This window comes from Cherax quadricarinatus, chromosome 78 (assembly GCF_038502225.1).
Source record: "Cherax quadricarinatus isolate ZL_2023a chromosome 78, ASM3850222v1, whole genome shotgun sequence".
Lineage (NCBI taxonomy): Eukaryota > Metazoa > Arthropoda > Malacostraca > Decapoda > Parastacidae > Cherax > Cherax quadricarinatus.
Window position 1 is genome coordinate 18,820,957 of NC_091369.1, and position 25,428 is coordinate 18,846,384.

The 25,428-nt window shown below is 38.4% G+C and overlaps 1 protein-coding gene across 2 annotated transcripts in view; it reads right to left on the reverse strand.

Moving 5' to 3' along the window:
* LOC128701526 (inactive hydroxysteroid dehydrogenase-like protein 1) overlaps nucleotides 1–25,428 on the reverse strand; it is a 95,976-nt gene that overhangs the window by 13,140 nt on the left and 57,408 nt on the right. Inside the window, exons 5-6 of one of the 2 annotated variants that reach the window (XM_053795242.2) lie at nucleotides 9,116–9,245; nucleotides 3,352–3,449 (exon numbers count right to left, since the gene is read on the reverse strand). In XM_053795242.2, the coding sequence (XP_053651217.2) occupies nucleotides 3,352–3,449; nucleotides 9,116–9,245 (228 nt within the window). The remainder of the gene's footprint in view (nucleotides 1–3,351; nucleotides 3,450–9,115; nucleotides 9,246–25,428) is intronic. The other variant, XM_070101754.1, reaches the window with a different exon arrangement.

Consider the following 25,428-nt stretch of genomic DNA (forward strand, 5'->3'; position numbering starts at 1 on the left):
GTTTTCCATTTGTACACCTCAATCACATTATCCCTAACTCTACGCCTTTCTAGAGAGTGCAGATTCAGGGCCTCAGTCTATCCTCATAGGGAAGATTTCTGATACATGGGATCAACTTCGTCATCCTCCTTTGTACGTTTTCCAGAGCATTTGTATCCATTCTGTAATATGGTGACCAAAACTGTGCAGCATAATCTAAATGAGGCCTAACCAAGGATGTATAGAGTTGAAGAGCAACATGAAGACTTATATTATTTACACTTCTTGCTATGAAGCCAAGGATTCTGTTAGCTTTATTGCGAACACTAATGCACTGTTGTCTTGGTTTTAGATTACTATTAACCAGAACTCCTAAATCCTTTTCGCAATCCGTAATATTAAGATCTACATTATTTAGTTTATATGTGGCATGGTTATTTCCCTGTCCAACATTTAAAACTTTGCATTTGTCTATATTAAACTGCATCTGTCCCTTCTCCGACCACTGCATCAGTCTATTCAAATCATCCTGGAGTGCTCTAATGTCCTCATTAGAATGAATTGGACGGCCTATTTTGGAGTCATCAGCAAATTTACTTATGTAGCTATTTATTCCCTCATCTATGTCGTTTATGTAGATTGTGAACAACAAGGGGTCCAACACTGACCCCTGTGGAACACCGCTTGTGACGTGTCCCCATTCTGATTTCTCCCCATTTATGCAAACTCTCTGCTGCCTACTAGTCAACCATGCCTCATCCCATGAAAAAATTTCTCCTATTCTGTGTGCCTTAAGTTTCCTCAACAGCCTCTGATGTGGAACTCTATCGAAAGGCTTACTGAAGACCATATACACAATATATTCAATACCATGATCTACCTCCTCAAATACCTTAGTGAAGGAAGTTAATAAATTCGTAAGACAGGAACGCCCCTTGAGAATCATTAATCAATTTATGCCCTTCGAGATGGCTACGAATAGCATTGGCAATTATTGATTCCATAAATTTTCCCACTATGGAGGTAAGGCTTACTGGTCTATAGTTCGAAGCCAAGGACCTGTCACCTGCCTTGTAAATAGGTATTACATTTGCCATTTTCCACTTATCAGGCACTATGCCAGTTTGTAGTGATATGTTAAAAAGATTAGCCAAAGGTATGCTAAGTTCCTCTTTACATTCCTTTAACACCCTTGCAAACAGTTCATCAGGGCCTGGGGATTTGTTAGGTTTTAATTTCTCTATTTATCTGAGAACCATGTCACTAGTTACCGCAATCGTACATAGTTCATTATCGTCCTGTTCTACATAATCTATTATTTCTGGAATATCGCTAGTATTTTCCTGGGTGAAAACTGAGAGGAAGTAAGTATTGAAAATTTCACACATATCCTTATCACTGTCAGTGATCTGACCTGAGTTACTCTTAAGTGGGCCTATCTTGTCCCTAATCTTACTTTTGTATACCTGGAAGAACTCTTTTTGGTTAGTTTTGGAATCCCTTGCGACCTTAGCCTCATAATCCCTTTTTGCTTTACTTATTCCTTATTTTTATTTCCCTCAATAATCGAATATATTGATTTCTTAACTGCCCATCCCCTCTTTTGATAAGCCTATATATGCCTCTCTTTTGACCAATGAGATGTTTTACTCTATTGTTCATCCATTTGGGGTCATTTTTGTTAGATCTAGTTTCCCTACTCTGAACAAAAGTTGTCTGGGCAGCTAGAACTATGCTCTGAAAAACGTCATATTGGCAACCAAGATCACCTACCTGACCCATAGTCAGGACATCCCAATTTAGCCCACCCAGGTAATTTTTCAGTCCCATGAAATCGGCCAAGCGAAGGTCTGGGACAAAGATTTGATTTCATTTGGCATGTTACACTTAACCACTGTATTTCTCTGTACATCTATGTATCATGTCCAAACCATACCACAGGCGGAGGTAGAACCCGCGATCAGATAGTCTCAAAACTCCAGACCATCGCGTTAGCCACTGGACCACCTAGCCACAATAAGATTCGTCCAACTAGGTATATTTCTACACTATAGGAAGGTTAGCATAGGCACCCCTGTGACCACAAATTCAAATTTTTACAGACGAATCTCCAGCTAGCGTGGCCGTGACGAACTCTAGCTCAAGTCCCCTCAAAGCTAACCTTCCTACATGACTCACGAAATCGTAATGACACGATTGAAAACAAACTATACCACGCTAGCTGGAGATTCGTCTGTAAAAACTTGCATTTGTGGTCACAGTGGTGCCAACTGTGGTGCCACTGAGGTACCAACTGTATATATGTATATATATATATATATATATTATTCACGTTTGTATGTGTTCATATTTAGTATAGTGAGTAGGTTTAAGCTTTTGAAGAGTGGGAGAGTTTGTTGTCTGGCACTGGAATGGGTGGTAGTCCGCACAACAGCTTTTTGTTAGGTTATTAATGGTTTTAGGTGATTTGGTGTAGTAGATCCCCAGCACAAACACAGTAAGTGAGGTAAGAGTAAATAAGAGAGTGGAATAATGTATGTAGTGTTGTTTAAAGCACACAACGTATTTTGGGGAAAAACGCCTATTGTTTTGAGACTTCGTGGCTATTTGTTGGATATGGGAATTAAATTTCAAGTCACATCAAGGTGTAGATGTAAGAATTTACCCTCGGTGTGTCTTGCAATGGAAGACTATTGCATATATGACTTGAATGTCTATGCTTGAATATGTCTACTGCACAAATATCGGGACACCTGCATAATGACTGAGCTTAGCTCTGATCCACCAGGAGGCCTGGTCACAGACCGGGCCGCGGGGACGTTGACCCCCGGAACTCTCTCCAGGTAAACTCCAGGTTAGTATAGCTGCCATAGGTCTTCATGGAAGAGCATATCTGCTGCATAAATCCAAGAAAATTTAAGTTCAGACAATATCACTTATTTTACCTTTTAACTGTATACCTTGTAGATCTACTGCCACATGAGAAATTTTCTGCAGTACAAATTTATGACTTCTTGCGTATAAACACAATACAAATTAAAACACATGACTAATAAGTCCTGAGGGTCGTTGTCTGCAACAGCCTGGTAAGAGAAACCCAGAAACCATTTACAGGCATATCAAACTACATAGATGGAGCAGCAATATACCCCGAGGCAACAATTTATGGGTTAAAATAAGGAAACTTAATCAATGAATAATTAAAATCACAATACCATGGCCGAAATAATTGAAAACTCACAATCTGGAGAGGAAAGTAGAGAACTTCTGTCCACCAAAGCAAGTTGATAATAGTCCATAATGGACCAGAACCTCTAAAGTTCCTTCTGCAAATTATGACTAAGTTGTAAACTTTAGTGTATGAAAGATTACCTGCAGACTATGAGCCCAGTAGCCTGTGGTACACTGAGCGTAACCAAGAGTTGAGAGTGCATGGTAAGCGTACCTCGGTGGAAAAGGAAGCATCCAACCTGATAGCAGAATAAAACTATTAAAATAATTATTACAATTATAATTATCGTTATAATTGATGTGTGGATACAAGCAGAGTTCTAACTAATTTTTTTTTTAACTAATGCGAATGGATCAGTATAATTAAAGTGATATTTAATTTTGCAACACTACAAATATTTTATAAAAAATTGAGTTATTGTGGACTGTCAAGGTATATTTAGCTTACATTTTCATTGGACTTGATTAGTCTCATATTAATTAAAGAGTTTATATACCACATACAGACAGTCCACAATAAAAATTATTTAAATGATGTTAATGTTTTTTTGTAAATAATCTGTAGTGTTTACAATAATATATATATATATATATATATATATATATATATATATATATATATATATATATATATATATATTGATGAGGGAAAAAGAGTGAGTGGTGCACTTAGGAGTCTGTGGAGACAAAGAACTTTGTCCTTGGAGGCAAAGAGGGGAATGTATGAGAGTATAGTTTTACCAACGCTCTTATATGGGTGTGAAGCGTGGGTGATGAATGTTGCAGCGAGGAGAAGGCTGGAGGCAGTGGAGATGTCATGTCTGAGGGCAATGTGTGGTGTGAATATAATGCAGAGAATTCGCAGTTTGGAAGTTAGGAGGAGGTGCGGGATTACCAAAACTGTTGTCCAGAGGGCTGAGGAAGGGTTGTTGAGGTGGTTCGGACATGTAGAGAGAATGGAGCGAAACAGAATGACTTCAAGAGTGTATCAGTCTGTAGTGGAAGGAAGGCGGGGTAGGGGTCGGCCAAGGAAGGGTTGGAGGGAGGGGGTAAAGGAGGTTTTGTGTGCGAGGGGCTTGGACTTCCAGCAGGCATGCGTGAGCGTGTTTGATAGGAGTGAATGGAGACAAATGGTTTTTAATACTTGACGTGCTGTTGGAGTGTGAGCAAAGTAACATTTATGAAGGGATTCAGGGAAACCGGCAGGCCGGACTTGAGTCCTGGAGATTGGAAGTACAGTGCCTGCACTCTGAAGGAGGGGTGTTAATGTTGCAGTTTAAAAACTGTAGTGTAAAGCACCCTTCTGGCAAGACAGTGATGGAGTGAATGATGGTGAAAGTTTTTCTTTTTCGGGCCACCCTGCCGTGGTGGGAATCGGCCGGTGTTATAAAAAAAAAAAAAAAAAAAAAAAAAAAAAATATATATATATATATATATATATATATATATATATACAGTGGACCCCCGCTTAACGATCACCTCCAAATGCTGCCAATTATGTAAGTGTATTTATGTAAGTGCGTTTGTACGTGTATGTTTGGGGGTCTGAAATGGACTAATCTACTTCACAATATTCCTTATGGGAAAAAATTCGGTCAGTACTGGCACCTGAACATACTACTGGAATGAAAAAAGTTCGTTAACCGGGGATCCACTGTATATATGTATATATATATATCTTTTCTTTCTTTCAACACACCGGCCGTATCCCACCGAGGCGGGGTGGCCCAAAAGGAAAAACGAAAGTTTCTCCTTTTACATTTAGTAATATATACAGGAGAAGAGGTTACTAGCCCCTTGCTCCCGGCATTTTAGTTGCCTCTTACAACACGCATGGCTTACGGAGGAAGAATTCTGTTCCACTTCCCCATGGAGATAAGAGGAAATAAACAAGAATAAGAACTAGAAAGAAAATAGAAGAAAACCCAGAGGGGTGTGTATATATGTGCTTGTACATGTATGTGTAGTGTGACCTAAGTGTAAGTAGAAGTAGCAAGACGTACCTGAAATCTTGCATGTTCATGAGACAGAAAAAAGGACACCAGCAATCCTACCATCATGTAAAACAATTACAGGCTTTCGTTTTACACTCACTTGGCAGGACGGTAGTACCTCCCTGGGCGGTTGCTGTCTACCAACCTACTACCTAGGATATATATATATATATATATATATATACAGTGGACCCCCGCATAGCGAACTTAATCCGTGCAAGAGGGCTGGTCGTTATGCGAAATGTTCGCTATGCGAATTAATTTTCCCCATAAGAAATAATGGAAATAAAATTAATCCGTGCAAGACACCCAAAAGTATGAAAAAAAAATTTTTTTACCACAAAAAAATGTTAATTTTAGTACACACAGACTGAAAAAGGCATGCACAATTACATGACACTTACTTTTATTGAAGATCTGGTGATGATTGATGGGATGGGAGGAGGGGAGAGAGAGTGTTAGTGTTTAGAAGGGGAATGCCCTTCCATTAGGACTTGAGGTAGCAAGTCCTTTTCCGGGGTTACTTCCCTTCTTCTTTTAATGCCACTAGGACCAGCTTCAGAGTCACTGGACCTCTGTCGCACAACAAATCTGTCCATAGAGCTCTGTACCTCCCGTTCCTTTACGATTTGTCTAAAATGGGCCATAACATTGTCATTGAAATAGTCACCAGCACGGCTTGCAACAGCTGTGTCAGGGTGATTTTCATCCATAAAGGTTTGCAGTTCAACCCACTGTGCACACATTTCCTTAATTTTTGAAGTAGGCACAATGGATTCCACAACTGGCATAGGCTTCTCAGGGTTAGCCCCAAACCCTTCAAAATCTTTCTTAATTTCCATACTAATTCTCACCCTTTTTACCACAGGGATGGCACTAGAAGCTTTCTTGGGGCCCATGGTCACTTATTTTCCAGAAACAGCACCGAAAACACTGTAATAATACGAAATATTCCGAGTGTATGCTTGAATGTTACTGCGGAGGCTGGCTGGTAAACAATGGACGCGTCTCGGACGAAGGTCGCTGAGCGGGTTTTTGTCCACTATGCGGGGCAAAATTTTGGCGAACAAAGCGTTCGCTATGCGGATTGTTCGCTATGCAAGGCGTTCGCTATGCGGGGGTCCACTGTATATATATATATATATATATATATATATATATATATATATATATATATATATATATATATATATATATATACATAGGTAGTAGGTTGGTAGACAGCAACCGCCCAGGGAGGTACTACCGTCCTGCCAAGCGAGTGTAAAACGAAAGCCTGTAATTGTTTTACATGATGGTAGGATTGCTGGTGTCCAGTTTTCTGTCTCATGAACATGCAAGGTTTCAGGTACGTCTTGCTACTTCTACTTACACTTAGGTCACACTACACATACATGTACAAGCATATATATACATACATACCCCTCTGGGTTTTCTTCTATTTTCTTTCTAGTTCTTGTTCTTGTTTATTTTCTCTTATCTCCATGGGGAAGTGGAACAGAATTCTTCCTCCGTAAGCTATGCGTGTTGTAAGAGGCGACTAAAATGCCGGGAGCAAGGGGCTAGTAACCCCTTCTCCTGTATATATTACTAAATGTAAAAGGAGAAACTTTCGTTTTTCCTTTTGGGCCACCCCGCCTCGGTGGGATACGGCCGGTGTGTTGAAAGAATATATATATACGTATATATAATATATGTATATCTAGTATTGTGACCACAAACAAGTGGTATATAATCAATAACAACACTGCAACTAGTTGGGGGATCAAACACATGTTTTAGCCTGCCTCATGGTGAGCAAAAATTCACGACTCTCTAACCCACTGAACCATCCACGCACCCAGCAAAGCTAGGTGTTGTATCGTGATCCAAGGACATATGATGGTGTGGATGCCTCAGAGCTAATTTCACTCTACTCCCTGTTTGGTGTACTAGCCTCCACAAGCAGTATGTATAGTATTGTTACCATGAACGAGTGGTATTTAATCAATAACACTGCGGTTAGGTTGCCATGATTTATATATACTTATATGTTTAAAGATATATTTTTTTCATGAATGTTAATGCAAAAAATTTTAATTTTGCTCCAAAAGCATCTTAGAAAACTTACCTAACCCTATTATAACAAGAACAATTTATTTTAGCCTAACCCAACTAAATATATTTTAGATTTGTTTACAGAAATTTAATACTAAACAAACACAGTAAAATATATTCTTTTCGTTAAGTTCAGAATGATTTTGGCGAAATTATTAAGAACATAAGAACATAAGAACGAAGGAACACTGCAGCAGGCCTACTTGCCCATGTGAGGCAGGTCCAAGTCTCCTACCAGCTTAAGCCAATGCACCCAACCTAGACAGGTCAGGTCACCTTGACTTAAGGGAGAAACACGGCAACCGTCCTGGTAGCACAAGCTAATCAGGTCCAACTCACACCCACCCACACTCACTCATGTATTTATCCAACCTACCCTTAAAGCTAAACAACGTTCTGGCCTCTATAACTGTACTCGGGAGTTTGTTCCACTCATCCACAACTCTATTACCAAACCAGTACTTTCCTATATCCTTCCTGAATCTGATTTTTTCTAACTTAAAACCATTGCTGCGAGTCCTGTCTAGGCTAGATATTTTCAGCACACTATTTACATCCCCTTTATTTATTCCTGTCTTCCATTTATACACCTCAGTCATATCCCCCCTAATTCTACGTCTTTCTAGAGAGTGAAGATTCAGGGCCCTTAGTCTATCCTCATAGGGAAGGTTTCTGATACATGGGATCAACTTTGTCATCCTCCTTTGTACATTTTCCAGAGCATTTATATCCATTCTGTAATACGGTGACCAAAACTGTGCAGCATAATCTAAATGAGGCCTAACCAAGGATGTATAGAGTTGAAGAACAACCTGAGGACTCCTATTATTTATGCTTCTTGATATAAAGCCAAGGATTCTATTAGCTTTATTGCGAACATTTATGCACTGTTGTCTTGGTTTCAGATTACTGCTAACCAGAACTCCTAAATCTTTTTCGCAATCCGTAATATTAAGATCTACATTATTTAGTTTATATGTGGCATGGTTATTGTCCTGTCCAACATTTAGAACTTTGCATTTGTTTATATTAAACTTACTGAATGACTTGACTGACTTACTGAATGTCTTGACTGACTTACTGAATGACTTGACTGACTTACTGAATCACTTGACTGACTTACTGAATCACTTGACTTACTGAACGACTTGACTGAATGGCAAAGTTAGACACTCAAGTACAACCATCAACTTCAGTACCGGAACCTCTACCATCCACCTCAGCCCAGTAGGACCACAACATAACTCTCCACTCTCTTCACAATCATCAACAAACACCAGCACCCACAATTTAAGGTAAGAAATACTATTATTTCTGTTACATTTGTAGTCTTAATCAGTAAAAATAACATAATACATCACAACAATGAACTGCAATTATATATTCACTTTTATTTTTGTAAGATGTGGAGGCCTGAAAAAAAAGTTTTTTTTTTTTGTGGGGGGGCTTTTAGGAACGTAACTCTATTTTTCCCATAAGTTCTTCAGTTCATCTAACACTTTTTTTTTACCTTACATGGTGTTTTCAGGAACGTAACTACCGGGTTAAATAACGGTCTACTGTATGTATGTATATATATGTGTGTGTGTGTGTATATATATATATATATATATATATATATATATATATATATATATATATATATACGTATATACATACACACGAGTACATATGTGGCTGTGGTAAATTCAGAACTAATTTCATTCTACTCCTGTTTTGAAATACCGCAGTTTCGAAATACTCCTCTTTTGAAGTTCTGTAAGAGTAATGTCCTAGAACATAAATTTTGATATTATTGCAGTACAAAATCTTACTTTCTTTCGTTAAAGGTGGAGTAAACTTCATTATATTTGTCACCACTCCAAAAGGAATGAGAGTCTGTACAGTGATGCCAGATGATCGACACTCAAATTCCAAAATTTCAGAGAAGCGATCGACGAAGGACTGCAATAGAAAATACAGTTATTGATGTTTTTTATGTAAATGTTACTTCTGACTACATATGCTTATTATTATTAGTCTTATTACTCTTAATATTAACTATATTAAGATTATTTTAAATATTATTATCATTATTATTATTGTTGCAAAAGAATGCACAGAAACACTACAGCAAATAAATATCTTGTTTACATTCTGTGTTTAACTTAATTTGGGTAGAAGCTCCATGAAAATAAAAGGTCTAAATTATGTAAAAACTATCCAGAAAATTAAAAAGTTTCATTTTCTGCCGACAGCTTCAAAAAATATTGTTGAAAAAATATGTGATCATAATGTAAATTTAGAAATATCAGATCTATGTACTGCAATTTGCATTTACATATTACCTCAGCTTTCATACTCATGTATTTATGTGTATCAGTCTGTAGTGGAAGGAAGGCGGGGTAGGGGTCGGCCTAGGAAAGGTTGGAGGGAGGGGGTAAAGGAGGTTTTGTGTGCGAGGGGCTTGGACTTCCAGCAGGCATGTGTGAGCGTGTTTGATAGGAGTGAATGGAGACAAATGGTTTTTAATACTTGACGTGCTGTTGGAGTGTGAGCAAAGTAACATTTATGAAGGGGTTCAGGGAAACCGGCAGGCCGGACTTGAGTCCTGGAGATGGGAAGTACAGTGCCTGCACTCTGATGGAGGGGTGTTAATGTTGCAGTTTAAAAACTGTAGTGTAAAGCACCCTTCTGGCAAGACAGTGATGGAGTGAATGATGGTGAAAGTTTTTCTTTTTCGGGCCACCCTGCCTTGGTGGGAATCGGCCAGTGTGATAATAAATGAAATAATGTTATATTTCAACACCATTTCCATAAATTTTTGTTATAATTAAAATTAATATTATAATTTTTCATTGCATTCTCTTTCTTATTTTCATTACAAGTTTATTATACAGAATTTTGCTACTTAAAATTACTAAAACAAACTTACATTCAGACAACTGGGTTATATATTCCACACTAGTCAAATAATCTCACTTCAATTATACACCTGTAAACTGATGATTAATTTTAAGTTCAAGTTATTGTCTGACCAAAATACTCAGTACACCAAACAGTGATGAGAATGAAAATTTGCGTAGACGCTCCCACGATACTGAAGGTCCTCGGATGGCTGTAAAACAGCTAGCTCTGCTGGCTGCGCCATCTTTGTAGGATTGGGTGGCTCTGTGGGTTAAGGCATGTATTTCTAGCTCACCATGAGGCAGGCCAGTACAACATGGGTTTGGATCCATGGCTAGCGCAGTGCTGTTATTGATCAATACCACTTGTTCTTAGTTGCAATAATATATAAATGCTGCTTGTAGGCTAGTACACCAAACATTTATGAGAATGAAATTAGCTTGAAAGCTCCCTCACCTCCGTATGTCCTCGGACCAAGGTAAAACACATAGCTCAGCTGTGTGCTTGGTTCTTGTAGGATTGGGTGGTCTCGTGGGTTAAGGCATCATGTGGTTCTCGCTAGTTCATGGTTACAATAAATATATATTTCAATGACAACACTGCACTAGCCAAGGACTTGAACCCATGCTGCTTTGGCCTGCCTCAATGTGGGTAGCAACACATGATGCCCTAATCCACTAGACCATAAGATCCTTAAGAGTAGCGCATCCAGCAGAACTGGATGTTGTATTCGCTACCCAAGGACACACGATGGTGTGGATGACTCTAGGCTAATTTCATTCTAGTCCCTGTTTGGTGTATTAGTACAACGAGCAGCAATTTATATTTTTGTGACCACGAACAAGTGGTATTGATCAATAACAACACTGCACTAGCCAAGGACTCAAACCCATGCTGCTTTGGCCTGCCTCATAGTGGACGAAAACACATGTATAATGCCAATTACATTTAGAGCGTTCTTCCTACTTCCTGAATCAATAGTCTCATTGTGCCTGTCCCTAAGCCCCAACAGCCTGAGACATTTAGACCGATCTCCTTCGTTAGTTGTCTTTGTAAAACTTTTGAAAGGATGATACTTAACAGACTCTACCACAGAATCAGACACCAACTCTCCTCCTCCCTCTATGGGTTCATGAAAGGTAAAAGTGTGCAGAACTGTATTTCCACCTTTCTCGCTGCACACACCTATACTAATTTTACCACATTTCTTGATCTAAAATCTGCCTTTGATATCGCAAGCAGAACTGTTATACTACATGAACTAGCCAAAATGAATATTGGTTGTAGCCTACTCAGCTGGATAATAGGATACCTGTCAAATAGAGTATCCTATGTCCTCTACCAAGGCTTTAGAAGCGAGTCAAAAGAAATGTTCCGAGGAAGACCGTAAGGATGAGTTCTCAGTCCCATTGTGGAAAATAATTTCCCAAAATTATGCTGTATATTTTTTATAATGTAAATATACCTGATTAATACATTACTATTGCTCTAAAGTGTATTTTAAAGAAGAGAATTGACAGGGAAGCTCTGCGCCTGCGCTGATGAGCAGGGGAGAGATGCCAATGTTTTGAATGTGGTGCAGGCATACTAATGAAATCTGCATAAATTTTCGTCACTCTAGGGATTATATTGGGCTTAAAACCTCTCAAATAGAAGCCGAAATTTTTGGATTTGCAGTCCTGCATAATGTCAGCATTAAGCAGATGGACAGGGCAGCTTTGGAACCCCAGCTAAGTCATGGCTATTTTGTGTTGAAATTCTGGCCAGTATTTTCTTCACAAATTTAGGCAGGGGGTTTGTATGACACACCGTAATCTCCAGACTAATTGATGAGTCTTATTATTATAAATTCTCCTTCAATGTATATGTATTCACATTTTAAATTTAATATACAGTCCACATATTTATATTAATGTTTTTACCAGAATTCCTGGTGACGTATATTTCATTTGAAATTAATATAGGTCCAGAGTGACTTGTGGATAGATTATCGTAGGTATCGAAGGAGGACATTTTTTGCAACCTAGGTGTCCTAAAATTAGTACTTGTCTCTGTAACCTTAATAAAGAATAATTATCTTTACCATTTACTGGTATGTATCTTATGAGTTACATCCAGGTAAATTTAATTTTCCACAATAGTTGCCTGTTGGTCCTTGATCGAACTGGATGTAATTAGTGAAGTCATTAATTAGTGAGTTAATTACTTAATAATTATATGTGAAATGACAGAAGGAGGTGGATGTTAAGTTCACAGATTTGCTTAATGTGTAGTGGATTATAATTACTGCAATAATAATTTTGCTAAGCTCAGGTGTATCTAGAATTCTAAGTATGTAATGTATTTAAAAATATATATTTTCTTACATAATTTATGCTCAAGTGTACATGTAATTGCTAAGCTCAAGTAGCTAGGATTTATTCAAAGGTAAGTTGTAATATTTACCTTTATAAAGTGCATAATTAAGTACATAATCAGTGTTAATAATTAAGTTGAATTTAATACATTGCATCATGGGTGAAAATGAGGAAATTAATGTAGATGACAAACACATAGAATTTAGAGCAAAAAAAATCATCATTGCAGGCTAGAAAGGGTCATGTATCAAAGGCATACAATAAATTAATGAATCAAGAAACTGTGAATACTGATGATTTAAAATTGTATTTAGATGCTTTAGGTAATAGATATGATTCATACAAATTATATTATAAAAAATATGAAGGAGATTTGTTAGTAAATTTTGGAGATGAGACAGAAATAAATCTTATGATTAACCAGTATTATGAATTTGAAGAAAAGATTCTTTCTTGTAAAAGTCAGGCTCTGAATAAATTAAAAGGTGTAAACCAGGCAGTTAATCAATCTGCTCCAACAAATAAGATGTCTTTGCCAAAACTCCCAGAATTATGTTTACCTGTATTTAATCCTGGAGAAAACTGGGAGGAGTTTTGGTCTATTTTTAAAACAGCTGTGCATGATAGGAGTGACCTAGCATGTGTAACTAAATTATTTTACCTCAAAGGACAGATAAGAGATGCTCACATACTCATACAAGCCTTTCCCAATGTAGATGACTCTTACAAGAAAGCAGTTGACTTGTTGAAGGTCACTTATGGTAATATAGAACAAAGTAGATTGGATCTAGTGAATATCATAGTTAATTTAAAACCTTCAGATCACACTTACAAAGGTTTACAGCAGTTTAGAGTTAAACTGAAGAGCACTCTCAAAACTTTAAGTAATAAATATAATCTGAAGGAATCAGGCTGGCTATTGGGTGCCAGTGTACAGAATAAATTAAGCTGTAAAACACTTGAATGACTCTCGAATAAGTATCACAAAGGTTATTTTGGTCTTGAGGAAATAAGACTAGGTCTGCAAGAATTAATTGTTCAGTTGCAGACCAGCCAACCAACTCATTTTAAAGATGCAACACATAATAACTCTGAGGTATCTGTCAAGTTTCACAAGGGGAAAAATTATCCCAATGTTAATAATCAAAATTCATTTCCTAAAAAGAGTTGCATAGGTACATATCAAGTAGTAGGAATCAGAAATAATGATTCTCCACAAGGTAAAAAGAATAAGTACCCTCCTAAGAGTAGCCCAGTTAATAAGAAACCAATCAATGAAAAGAGAGATTGTCTTTTCTGCAAGGGCACTCATTTTTCTAAGAAATGCAATGCATACAATTCATGGAATGATAAAGTTGAAAGATTGGAAGAACTTGACAGATGTATCAGATGTTTAGGTAATCACAATGTAAAGGATTGTCATGCCAAATTAAATAACTGTTATCAGTGCCACAAAGGAAGACACCATATAGTCATGTGTAAGGGTCAATATGATAATGTTGATAATGATAAAGTAGACAATCCTGACACAACAGTAGCTAATGTAAAAATTGCTGCTAATGTTAATAATGATGGTTTTGCTGAAGAAGCCTTACCTGTGTTACAGGTAAAAATTTATGATAAAAGGCATAAATCAAAAAATGTAACTGCATTATTTGATCAGGGATCACAGCGTACTTTAATAAAATGTAAATGTCTTAATAGGATGAAAGTACAGATGGGAGATCCTACAATTCTAAAATTATCTGGTTTTCTCTCAGATAAAAGGGCTCAATTGTATGACACTGTTTATGTAACTGTCAGTTTGGGCTATGAGAAAAAACGTATTAATGCAGTAATTGTAGATAGACTTCCAGATAAAATATCTACAGTAGGGCTTAGTAAAGCTACAGAAAGACTTTCACATAATGTAAATTTAGCACCTTCTGGTGTAAGTGATGATTCTGTAGGCCCAATAAATATTTTGATAGGTAGTGACTATTATGCCTCCTTTGTAAAGGGTATGGTAAAGAAATGTGGTGCCACCCTTTTAAAGACTGCAGGAGGCCATGTAATGTATGGTAAGATTCCTCGTAATAATAATACATGACTAGAGGAATCTATAAATACTATAACTGTGTGTCTTACTCATGAAATCGTACCCCAATATAATTCTTCCATAGAGGATGGTGTTGAGCCAGTGCATAAATTGTGGGAATTAGACAGCATTGGAATAAATGTAAATGAAGAAAGTCCAGACAATTCTTTTACCTGAGAGATGTAAAATTTGAATCTGGACAATACTGGGTACGACTTCCATGGAGACTGAACCATCTAGAATTGCCCACTAATTACAGAATGGCATATGGACAATTAAAGGCTCAGCTCTGCGAACTGAGTAAGACACCAGAATTCTTGACTGCCTATAATGATATAATTACTGAACAATTAATTAATAAATTTATAGAAGAGGTACCTCCTGAGCAAGCCAAAATTTATGTTCACTATTTGCCACATCACGGAGTGAAGAAGGATTCTAAGACCACTCTTCTGAGGATTGTGTTTGATTGTAGTGCCAGGAGTAACAAAAATGTACCTAGTTTAAATGACTGTTTGATGACAGGTCTGTTGTTGACGGAAAAATTAGGAGATATCTTATTAAATTTCAGGGTGAAGAATTATGCCTTTATGGCTGACATAAGTAAAGCTTTCCTAAGAGTGGGTTTACAAGAGGCTGACCGTGATTGTACCCGCTTCTTATGGCCTGAGAATCCTAGTGACCCACTTAGCCCTCTGAAAACCTTTTGCTTTAGGAGCATATTATTTGGTGCTACATCCAGTCCGTTCCTACTTCAAGCGACGATAAATGCACACCTTAAACGTACGGAAAGTCCATTGAGTAAAGTAATGAGCAAACAATTTTATGTGGACAATTTCCTGGGTGTGACGTCAACTGAAGAGGAACTGTTAATGACTTATGGAGAGGCTAATAAAATAATGCAAAGTGCAAATATGCCTCTGAGGGAATGGAATAGTAATTCATCCAAATTAAAGGACAAAATAAGTAAAGATTACCCTGGAGATGAATTACCAAAATGTAGTAATGTATTGGGATTAACTTGGGATACTGAGAGATATTTGTCAATGTTAAAACCTAATAATTACAGTATGCCCAATAAATTAACTAAGAGAGTCTTGCTTGCTGAAGTTTCCAAATGTTTTGACCCACTAGGCTTAGTGTCACCCCTTACTATAAGAGGGAAATTATTAATACAAGAAGGATGGAAGCTTAAATGTGCTTGGGATGAAACTCTAGCTGAGGAATTCATTAACTGGTGGGATTAATTAATTGGTGATTATGAAAAAACTCCAATGTTGGAGTTCCCACGCCAGGTGGCCAATCCAGACGGGAAAAATGTACTCCACATTTTTTGTGATGCTTCAAAATTGGCATATGGAGCAGTTGCTTACCTTCAATGTAATAGTGTTATTTATCTTGTTATGTCTAAGGCTTAAGTGTCTCCAATTAAATCACGTACCTTGCCTCAGTTGGAATTAACAGCCATTCATGTAGGTGTCAAATTAGCTAATTATATAAGAAATAAGTTGCAGGAGATAAATATTAGTGACACTGTAATTTAGTCTGATAATGAGGTATCCTTACAATGGATTGGTAATGAAAATAGTAAAATTGTGTACGTACTAACCAGAGTCGCTGAAATTAATCAGATGCAAGAGAAGTATAATAGTTTGGGTCAGCATATGTTAACATTTAATCATATACCTCGTGAGGAGAATCCAGCTGATTTCTTGTCCTGAGGTTTACCTTGTGTTAAATTTGTAAATGCTGTATCATGGTTTAAAGGACCGAGCTGGTTGGTAAATATAGCTAGTTGGCCTGTACAAAAGGCGTACATTGCTCCTGTTGAAATTACTGTGACCACCGCTCCAATAGTTTGTTCTTCCTTAGCCATTGATATAAATAGGTATTCTTCTTTACCCAAACTAATCAATGTAACTAAGTTGGTGTTTAAATTTCTAAACAAGATGAATATCTCATATAAGTTTTCACATCTTCTTGAATACTGGATACAGAGGATACAAGAAGAAATCTATGGAAATGAGATTAAATTGATGATGTTAAGAAAAATTGTGAAAGGTTCCATAATAGAGAAATTGGGGCTGTATGTCAAAGGCCCTAAAATCTGGAACACCCTACCTGAAAATTCCAGAACTGCAAACACATTCATCACCTTCAAAACTACCATCAGAAAACCTCTTATCTCCCTGATACACCCTGTCAACTAATAATACGAATACCACCTGGTGGTTCACACTTACACTCACTCACCCATTTGACCATAAACAGAAATATCAATCTCAATCTCAAAATAATGAATCTTAACTAGTCAAAAGTTGGCCTGTGATACTCCAATACTGAAACTATATATAGTGCCAAAACAAAAGCATTCACATTGCTAAACTCACAACTAGTATTTAGTCACTTCGTCATTATACCAACTTATCTCATAATTCTGTAACATTTTAAACCTGTGTGTGTGTGTATGTACTCACCTATTTGTACTCACCTATTTGTGGTTGCAGGGGTCGAGTCACAGCTTCTGGCCCCGCCTCTTCGCTGATTGCTACTAGGTCCTCTCTCTCCCTGCCCCATGAGCTCTATCATACCTCGCCTTAAAACTATGTATGGTTCCTGCCTCCACTACATCCCTTTCTAGGCTATTCCATGGCCTGACTACTCTATGACTGAAGAAATACTTCCTAACATCCCTATGTGTATGAGTGTGTGTGCGTGTGTGTGTGTGTGTGTGTGTGTGTGTGTTTATGTGTGTGTGTGTGTGTATGAATTTGTATATGTGAGTGTGTGTGTGTGTCTCAACAATCAATATTTGCACCAATAACTCACTACAGTTGTGACCGGGTGTGGAAGTGTGAATTGCTCATTACACTATAATTTGTTCATGATTGTAGCCATGTATAAACGTAAGTAACCATTCTTACAGGATTCATTACCTTTGTAACTTGTGAGTTCATTACCTTGTACCTAGTTCAGCCATCACAACTTTGGGAGCCCAGTCCCTGGACCCATTACGTACCTCTGTAATCTGTAAATACCTTTGTAACTTGTCATGATTGTGACTAGACCTACCTGGAGTTCATTACCTTTGTAAATTGTGAGTTCATTACCTTTGTAAATTGTGAATTCATTACCTCTGTAACTTGCTCAGCTATCAAAACTTTGGAGTCCAGTCCCTGGACCAATTATGTACCTCTGTAACCTTTTGACTACCGCCCACAGGATGGGTATGGGGTGCATAATAAACATATTAAACTAACTAACTAGATTTAATATAAGTCTGCCCGAAATGCCTAGCCATGCTAGGCGTTCTAGTGGTACACTCTGTAATTATTATTTTACTACATGTAAACCACACAATAACCAAATTCTGTAAACTCAGCATTGTAATACTTATAGAGAATAAAGTTTGAATTTGAATTTGAATTGAACAATGTAATTAGGTGCAGAGGTAGGTTACAAAATGCTGAATTGGGTGATTATGCTAAACACCCTATCTTACTGCCCAAAACTCATTATCTGACAAATTTAATTGTTCTAAATGCCCATAAAAATGTAATGCATGGTGGAGTACATGATACCTTAAATTGTATTAGGGAAACTTTCTGGATTCCACAAGGACGGCAAAGTGTAAAAAGGGTGATTAAATTTTGTGTAAGATGTCGCCGTGTGGATGCCAGATCCTATATGTACCCAGGTCCTCCACCATTGTCAAAGGAGCGTGTACAATTAGTGAAACCATTTGATGTAACAGGTGTAGACTATAGTGGTCCAATAATTTTAACAGGTACTTCAGATGGTGTTCCACTGAAAGTGTATGTTTGTTTGTTCACCTGTACTGCTACTAGGGCAGTTCATTTAGAAGTGGCACAGGACTTGTCTGCAGAACAGTTTATACAGCTGTTTCGAAAATTTGCAGCTAGGAGATCCTGTCCGAGATTGATGATTTCGAATGCCACTAATTTTGTAGTTGGTGCTCAACACTTGATAGAATTAAATAATAGTAACGATGTTCAATCTCTGTTAACCCAACAAGGGTGTACCTGGAAATTTATTACTCCTAGAGCCCCTTGGCAGGGAGGACTGTATGAAAGACTGATAGGCACAGTCAAGAGGTGTCTCTGTAAAATACTACACCGGAAGAGAATTAATTTGGAGGAATTTCGTGCGGCGTTGGTGGAGGCGGAGAATCGGATAAATAATAGGCCTCTCTCGTACATAAGTGATACACCTGATAATGATGTATTAACATGTTACCTAATATGTGGAAGGAAATTCCAAGCTGCCCCTGTCTACAGAAATAATCCTTAAGAAAGTGATGAAGATTTCAATGATGCGGCAGTGTTGTGTGATAAATTTAAAATGTTAAATAAAGTAATTGATCATTGGTCTAATGTGTGGCATAAGGAATATCTTCTTACACAATATGTGAACACTTTTATGGTGCGACAGAGGCAGTAAATTGAGAGAACATTCAACCAGGTGACATTGTGTTAATTGATACTGAACAACATCGAACATTGTGGCCTCTGGGCAAAGTATTGACATTGTACCCAGATGCGCAAGGTGTTGCCTGGAATGTCAAGGTGTTGTGTCATGGCCAGGAAAGTTTACGCACAATTAATAAATTGATTCCCTTGGAATTAAATGGTATTCAATCAAGCATAAATGAAAATCTAAGGGAAAGTGACATGAGTGATATTGAAGGTAACACTGACCAAGTGATGCAGGAAGATGAAATTGTAGTAAGACCTACTAGGAGAACAGCCACTCAAGCCAGAACCGGCTGGAATCGTCTCCTAAAGGAAGGAGTAATTTGATTCGTTTAGCAACGACCTCCGCCCGGCCGCAGAGTTGAAAATAATTTCCCAAAATTATGCTGTATATTTTTTATAATGTAAATATACCTGATTAATACATTACTATTTCTCTAAAGTGTATTTTAAAGAAGAGAACCGACAGGGAAGCTCTGCACCTGCGCTGACGAGCAGGGGAGAGACGCCATTGTTTTGAATGTGGCACAGGCACATTAGTGAAATGTGCATAAATTTTCCTCACTCTAGGGGTTATATTGGGCTTAAAACCTCTCAAATAGGAGCCGAAATTGTTGGATTTGCAGTCCTGCATAATGTGAGCATTAAGCAGATGGACAGGGCAGCTTCGGAACCCCAGCTAAGTCGTGTCTATTTTGTGTTGAAATTCTGGCCAGTATTTTCTTCACAAATTTAGGCAGGGGGTTCGTATGACACACCGTAATCTCGAGACTAATTGGTGAGTCTTATTATTATAAATTCTCCTTCAATGTATATGTATTCACATTTTAAATTTAAGATACAGTCCACATATTTATATTAATGTTTTTACCAGAATTCCTGGTGATGTATATTTCATTTGAAATTAATATAGGTCCAGAGTGACTTGTGGAGAGATAGATTATCGTAGGTATCGAAGGAGGACATTTTTTGCGACCTAGGTGTCCTAAAATTCCTACTTGTCTCTGTAACCTTGATAAAGAATAATTATCTTTGTTACCATTTACTGGTATGTATCTTATGAGTTACATCCAGATAAATTTAATTTTCCACACCCATGCTATTTAATATTCTTTTTAATGCTCTCCTAAATGCTCTACCTGCCTCACCTAAACATATAGCTATAAGCTATGCTGATGACATCATAATACATACAACAGGGCATAAGATGAGCACCATTCTTACTGAAGTTCAAGCAGTTTGTAATCGACTAGTCCTCATAATATCTTCCTCTAAAACAAAGATATTAACAAGCAAACGACATCCCTCACCCATCTATTTGCAGGGTGAAAACATTAGCTACGTTAAAACTTACAGATATCTTGGTGTAAATGTACCCTTTACCAAATCCACTATACCACAACCAAATATGAAAGAAAAAGATAGGCTAAATGCTCTCAAAGCTGTTACTGGCTATAACCCCAACTATGGTGATAATGTGAGAATCATGAAAATGATGTACATAGCCTATGTTAGATCCTTAATTGATTATGCTGCCCCCGTGTTGATATTAACTAGAGAAAGTTCTCTCCGACCTTTGGAGTTAATTCAAAATGAAGCTCTCAGAATTATTTTTGAGTGTCCCAAATCTACAAAGGTTCTTAATATGAGGAAGGAGCTTGGTATTTCTAGTATCAGTGATAGCATTGTTGGGATTAACACTGTACTCGGTATTAGAATGTTAAAAAATGAATCAGACACTGTCACTATGAATCTTACTAAGTGTCTAGAAGTAAATACACACAGATCTAAATGGATTGTGAAAACGGGCGATTACATTAAGTTTTATAACCTGCATGAACTGTATCACTGTAGGCAACAAGAGCATTTTATCCCTCCATGGAAGATGTGTTCATTTAATATCACATACCTGCATGTCTCTCCCAAGAAGCTCATTGCTAGTAATCCCTTCCTTAAATCACTTGTTAAAACAACTCGTGAAGAAATTTCTCGTCGAGGTGGTAATAATAAGTAATCACTAGTTATATACACTGATGGATCTAAACAGGATTCTTCTGGCAGGGCTGCATCTGCTCTTGTTGACACTTCTCTAGTTAAGAACGATAATAAATTTGTTGAACTAGGCAATCCTAATGGCGCTAAAGCTAGCATATGACACCGAGCTTGATTCTATCATCGTTAACGATTCTATGTCATTATTGAAGGCTCTTGACTCATATAATGACTCCAACATGTTCACTGGAGAAGCCAGGTATATATACTTAAAAATCCGGGATAAAGGAATTAATCTACAATTACTATGCATCCCATCACACATTGGATTACTCCTTCATGATAAAGTTGATATGTTAGCCAAGAAGAGTACCCAGAGAGAGAATGTAGAATATAAGTCTGGTATATTTGTGACTAGCATTAGGGGAGAAATAAATAATGTAAATGATTGTTATAGGAATGATAACTTGAACGTAAGTAAATATGTTTATGGAGCAACTTGCAATGTGAACAGACTGACTGATGTTGTAGACTGTAGTGGCCAGGCTTAGGCTTGGTTACAAGTACTTCTGGCAGTTTGGGAGACACAGATGATAATCAAACTAAATGTAAATTATGTGATCAGGCATATGGTCACTGTCTTGAAAACGTGCTTAATTGTCTTCTTATTGAGGAATACAAAGATAGACAGTATAATAACCTATGTGACATGTCAAGATATCTTATTAATGAAAATATGATACCAGATACACTAACCAAATTTCCTAAATTTGCTTTTAATAGAAAAGTGAATTGTAGATATGTTGATAAACATCCATATGGCCACCTCTTAACCCTTTTGGAGCCTAGTTCCTAGGCCTTTTGTGAATCCATATGCTCTTGCGCTACCATCCACAGGATGAATATGGAGTACACAATAAACTAGCCAATTCGGTAGCAAAATCTAAAAAAAAAAAAAAAAAAATATGTGAAAAGCAGGTACAATAAAAGGAGATATACTAGGAATAAGGTAAACTGAGTTATTTACATTAGCACTGTAAGGTGCTGGGAAAAGTGAGAGAATTAAATACTATTTATTGTGATATTTAAATTGTGATATTTAAAGATAAGTTGTTTATGTTGGTTACCCCAGGCAGGGCGAGAGTAAACACAGCTCAGTTACTCTGCCTTTCATTATCCTCTACATTACTATTATAATAAAAAAGAAGCGCTAAACCACAAGGGCTATACAGTGCTGCAGGGCAGGAAGGAAGCGAGGGTATCAGGTGGCAAAAGGGAGATGAATGAGTAGAAGGTTACGGACAACAGCGGGGCAGTGGATAGTGAAAGGGTAAAGGGCAGCAAGAGACTGAGCTAGAAAGGGCTGAGGGGAGTGCGAAAGGTATCATCATCAGAGTTTGTGGAGTAAATCAGTCGTTGTCAAGAAGTCAATGAGAGAGTCAGGATTAAAGGAGGGTCCATCAGCAAGAAGGGAAGGTAAAGAGAGAGTAGTAGAGTGGAGACGACGTTGGAAGTAAATTCTGCGTGCTCGTTGATGGAGAGGGCAGTCTAACAGATTGTAGCTAATCGATACTGGAACTTGACACTTCTCACAGAGAGGAACAGGGTGCCTCTCCATGAGATACCCGTGAGTAAGACGAGTGTGGCCAATGCGAAGGCGGGAGAGAGAAGTCTCCCAACCTCGGCACTGATGACAAGAAGACGGCCAGTAACCTATGCTCGGTTTAATAGAATAAAGTTTGTTACTGAGTAGAGTTGACCAACGTTGTTGCCAACGGGTGTGAAGGTGGGTAGCTATTACAGCAAAATAGTTCGGAAACGAAACACCTCTATATGAAATTGGTAGGTCATGTAAGCTGATCACACAGCAGTATCTGCCCGTTCATTGCCCTGTACGTCAATATGACCAAGGACCCAATAAAAATAATATCTTTATGCTTGGTAGAGATACTGCGTAGCCAAAGTTGGATACGGAGAACTAGGGGGTGAGGTGTATCAGATTTCCTTATAGCTTGTAGATCACTAAGGGAGTCTGAAATAACCACAAATGATGACAAAGGCATAGATGCAATATGAATAAGTGCTGCAAGAATGGCATACAATTCAGCAGTAAAAATAGTAGTCGAAGATAGTAAATGCCCTCGCACGACGCTGTCTGGAAACACTGCTGCAAATCCAATGTCGTCAGAAGACTAAGAGCCATCTGTGTACACTGCAATGGCATGAGAATGAGAGTGGAAGTGGTCAAGAAAAAGAGAGCGGGAAGCCACTGTGGGCACTTGGGCTTTTGATCAAGGGATGGAGAAAAAACAGACCCGAACAGCTGGAACTTCCCAGGCGGGTACGGAAAAGTGAGATGCTACATGAAGATATAAAGGTGGTAACTGAAGGGAAGACAATAGCGAATGTAGGTGAAGAGAGAAGGGATGGAGCAAACAGGGGCGGCAAACAAATAAAGAATGTCTACTAATATCGGTGACCATTCTATAAATGGAAGGATTCTGGAGATCGTGAGAGCGTACATAGTAGCGAAGGCAATGGGCATCACGGTGATCAGACAAGGATGGAACATTCGCTTCTGCATAGAGGCTCTCAACAGGAAAAGAGCGAAAAGCACCAAGGAATAAACGTAATCCTTGGTGATGGATGGGGTTAAGGCTAGAGAGAGTAGCAGGAGAGGCTGCTGAATAGATCTGGTCACCATAATCGACTTTCGATAAAATAAGGACTGAATGTAGGCGAAGGAGAGTTCGACGATCAGCTCCCCATGAAAGATGAGCAAGGGTTTTAAGAAGGTTCAGCCGGCTGTGACAAGTTTCCTTCAGAGAGGTAATGTGAGGTTTCCAGGATAACCTACAGTCAAAGAGAAGGCCTAGAAACCTGACTATCACGTTCACTGATACGGAAGCCATAGAGGTACAAAGGATAATCGGAGATGACAGCGTCTAGCAAAAGTAATTTGGTGAGTTTTGGTACTGGAAAATTTAAACCCATGCGTGGTGGCCCAATTGGAAACACGGTCGATCGCATGCTGGAGAGAAACTGTAATGAGGTGACAGTCAGCGCCTGCATAAGCAATAGTGAAGTCATCAACAGTGTGTGATGACCAAATATTGGATGGAAGAACAGAGGCCAAATCATTTATAGCATGGAGAAAAAGTGTTGTGCTCAGAACACATCCCTGAGGGACACCTTCAGCTTGGACAAAGTCCGGGGAGAGCACATTATTAACTTGAACACGGGAATGTCTGTCAGTTAAAAAGTTCTTAATTAAGGATGGTAGATTGCCTCGAAGGCCTAAGGAGTGGGCTTGGGTCTAAATATTATTCCTCCAAGTTGTGTCATATGCCTTCTCAAGGTCAAAAAACATGGCAATAACTGAGTGGTTATTCGCAAAGGCATTATGAACATACGCATCCAAACGTAGTAAGGGGTCTATGGTAGATCGGCCCTTACGAAAGCCATATTGACTAGTGGAGAGACTGTTGTGTCTCTAAATACCACATTAAACGTCGATTTACCAGACGTTCCATCACTTTGCAAACTGCAATTGGACGATTGTGGGAGGCATCATGTCCCGTAGTACCCGGCTTGCGGAAAGGGAGAACAATGGCAGATTTCCACAGCTGGGGAAGAACTCCTTGTGACCAAATAAGATTGAAGAGGTGTAAGAGGACTGTAAGGGCTGACTGATGTACATGTCGTAACATCCGAATATGAATGTCGTCAGGCCCAGCTGCCGATGATCGGCAAGCTGAGAGTGTTGCCTCCAGTTCCCAAAGTGTAAAAGGCACATTATACTGTTCTTCTCTGAGAGAAGAAAAGTACAAGGGTACTAACTCTCTGGCAGACTTTGAGGAAAGAAGCGAGGGGCATAGATGGAGCCCCCGGGAAATACGGACCAGATGAGTGCCAATTTCAATGGCAACGTTAAGAGGGTTTGCTATATCAACACCGGCGACCCGTAGAACAGGAGCCGGGTCAGGAGAGTATTTACCACTCAATTTCCTCACTTTTTACCAGACTGCACTCATAGAGGAAGCAGAGGTGATGATGGAAACAATCTCGCCAGCAAGTGCGTTTAGCGTCACATATGACACGGCGAACGACCACTAGCTTCTGCTTAAAATCGAGAAGTCTCTCATCTGTTCTATTGTACCGGTACCTGCCCCATGCAGCGCGTTTCAAACATTCTGCACGAGCACAAGCAGGAGACCACCAAGGCACGCACTTCTGAGAAATGTCTGCCTGAGGTTTGAGGTATAGAATGAGAAGCTGAGGTTAGAACTTATGTTGAGAAGAGGAGTAGGAGCTCATCAATG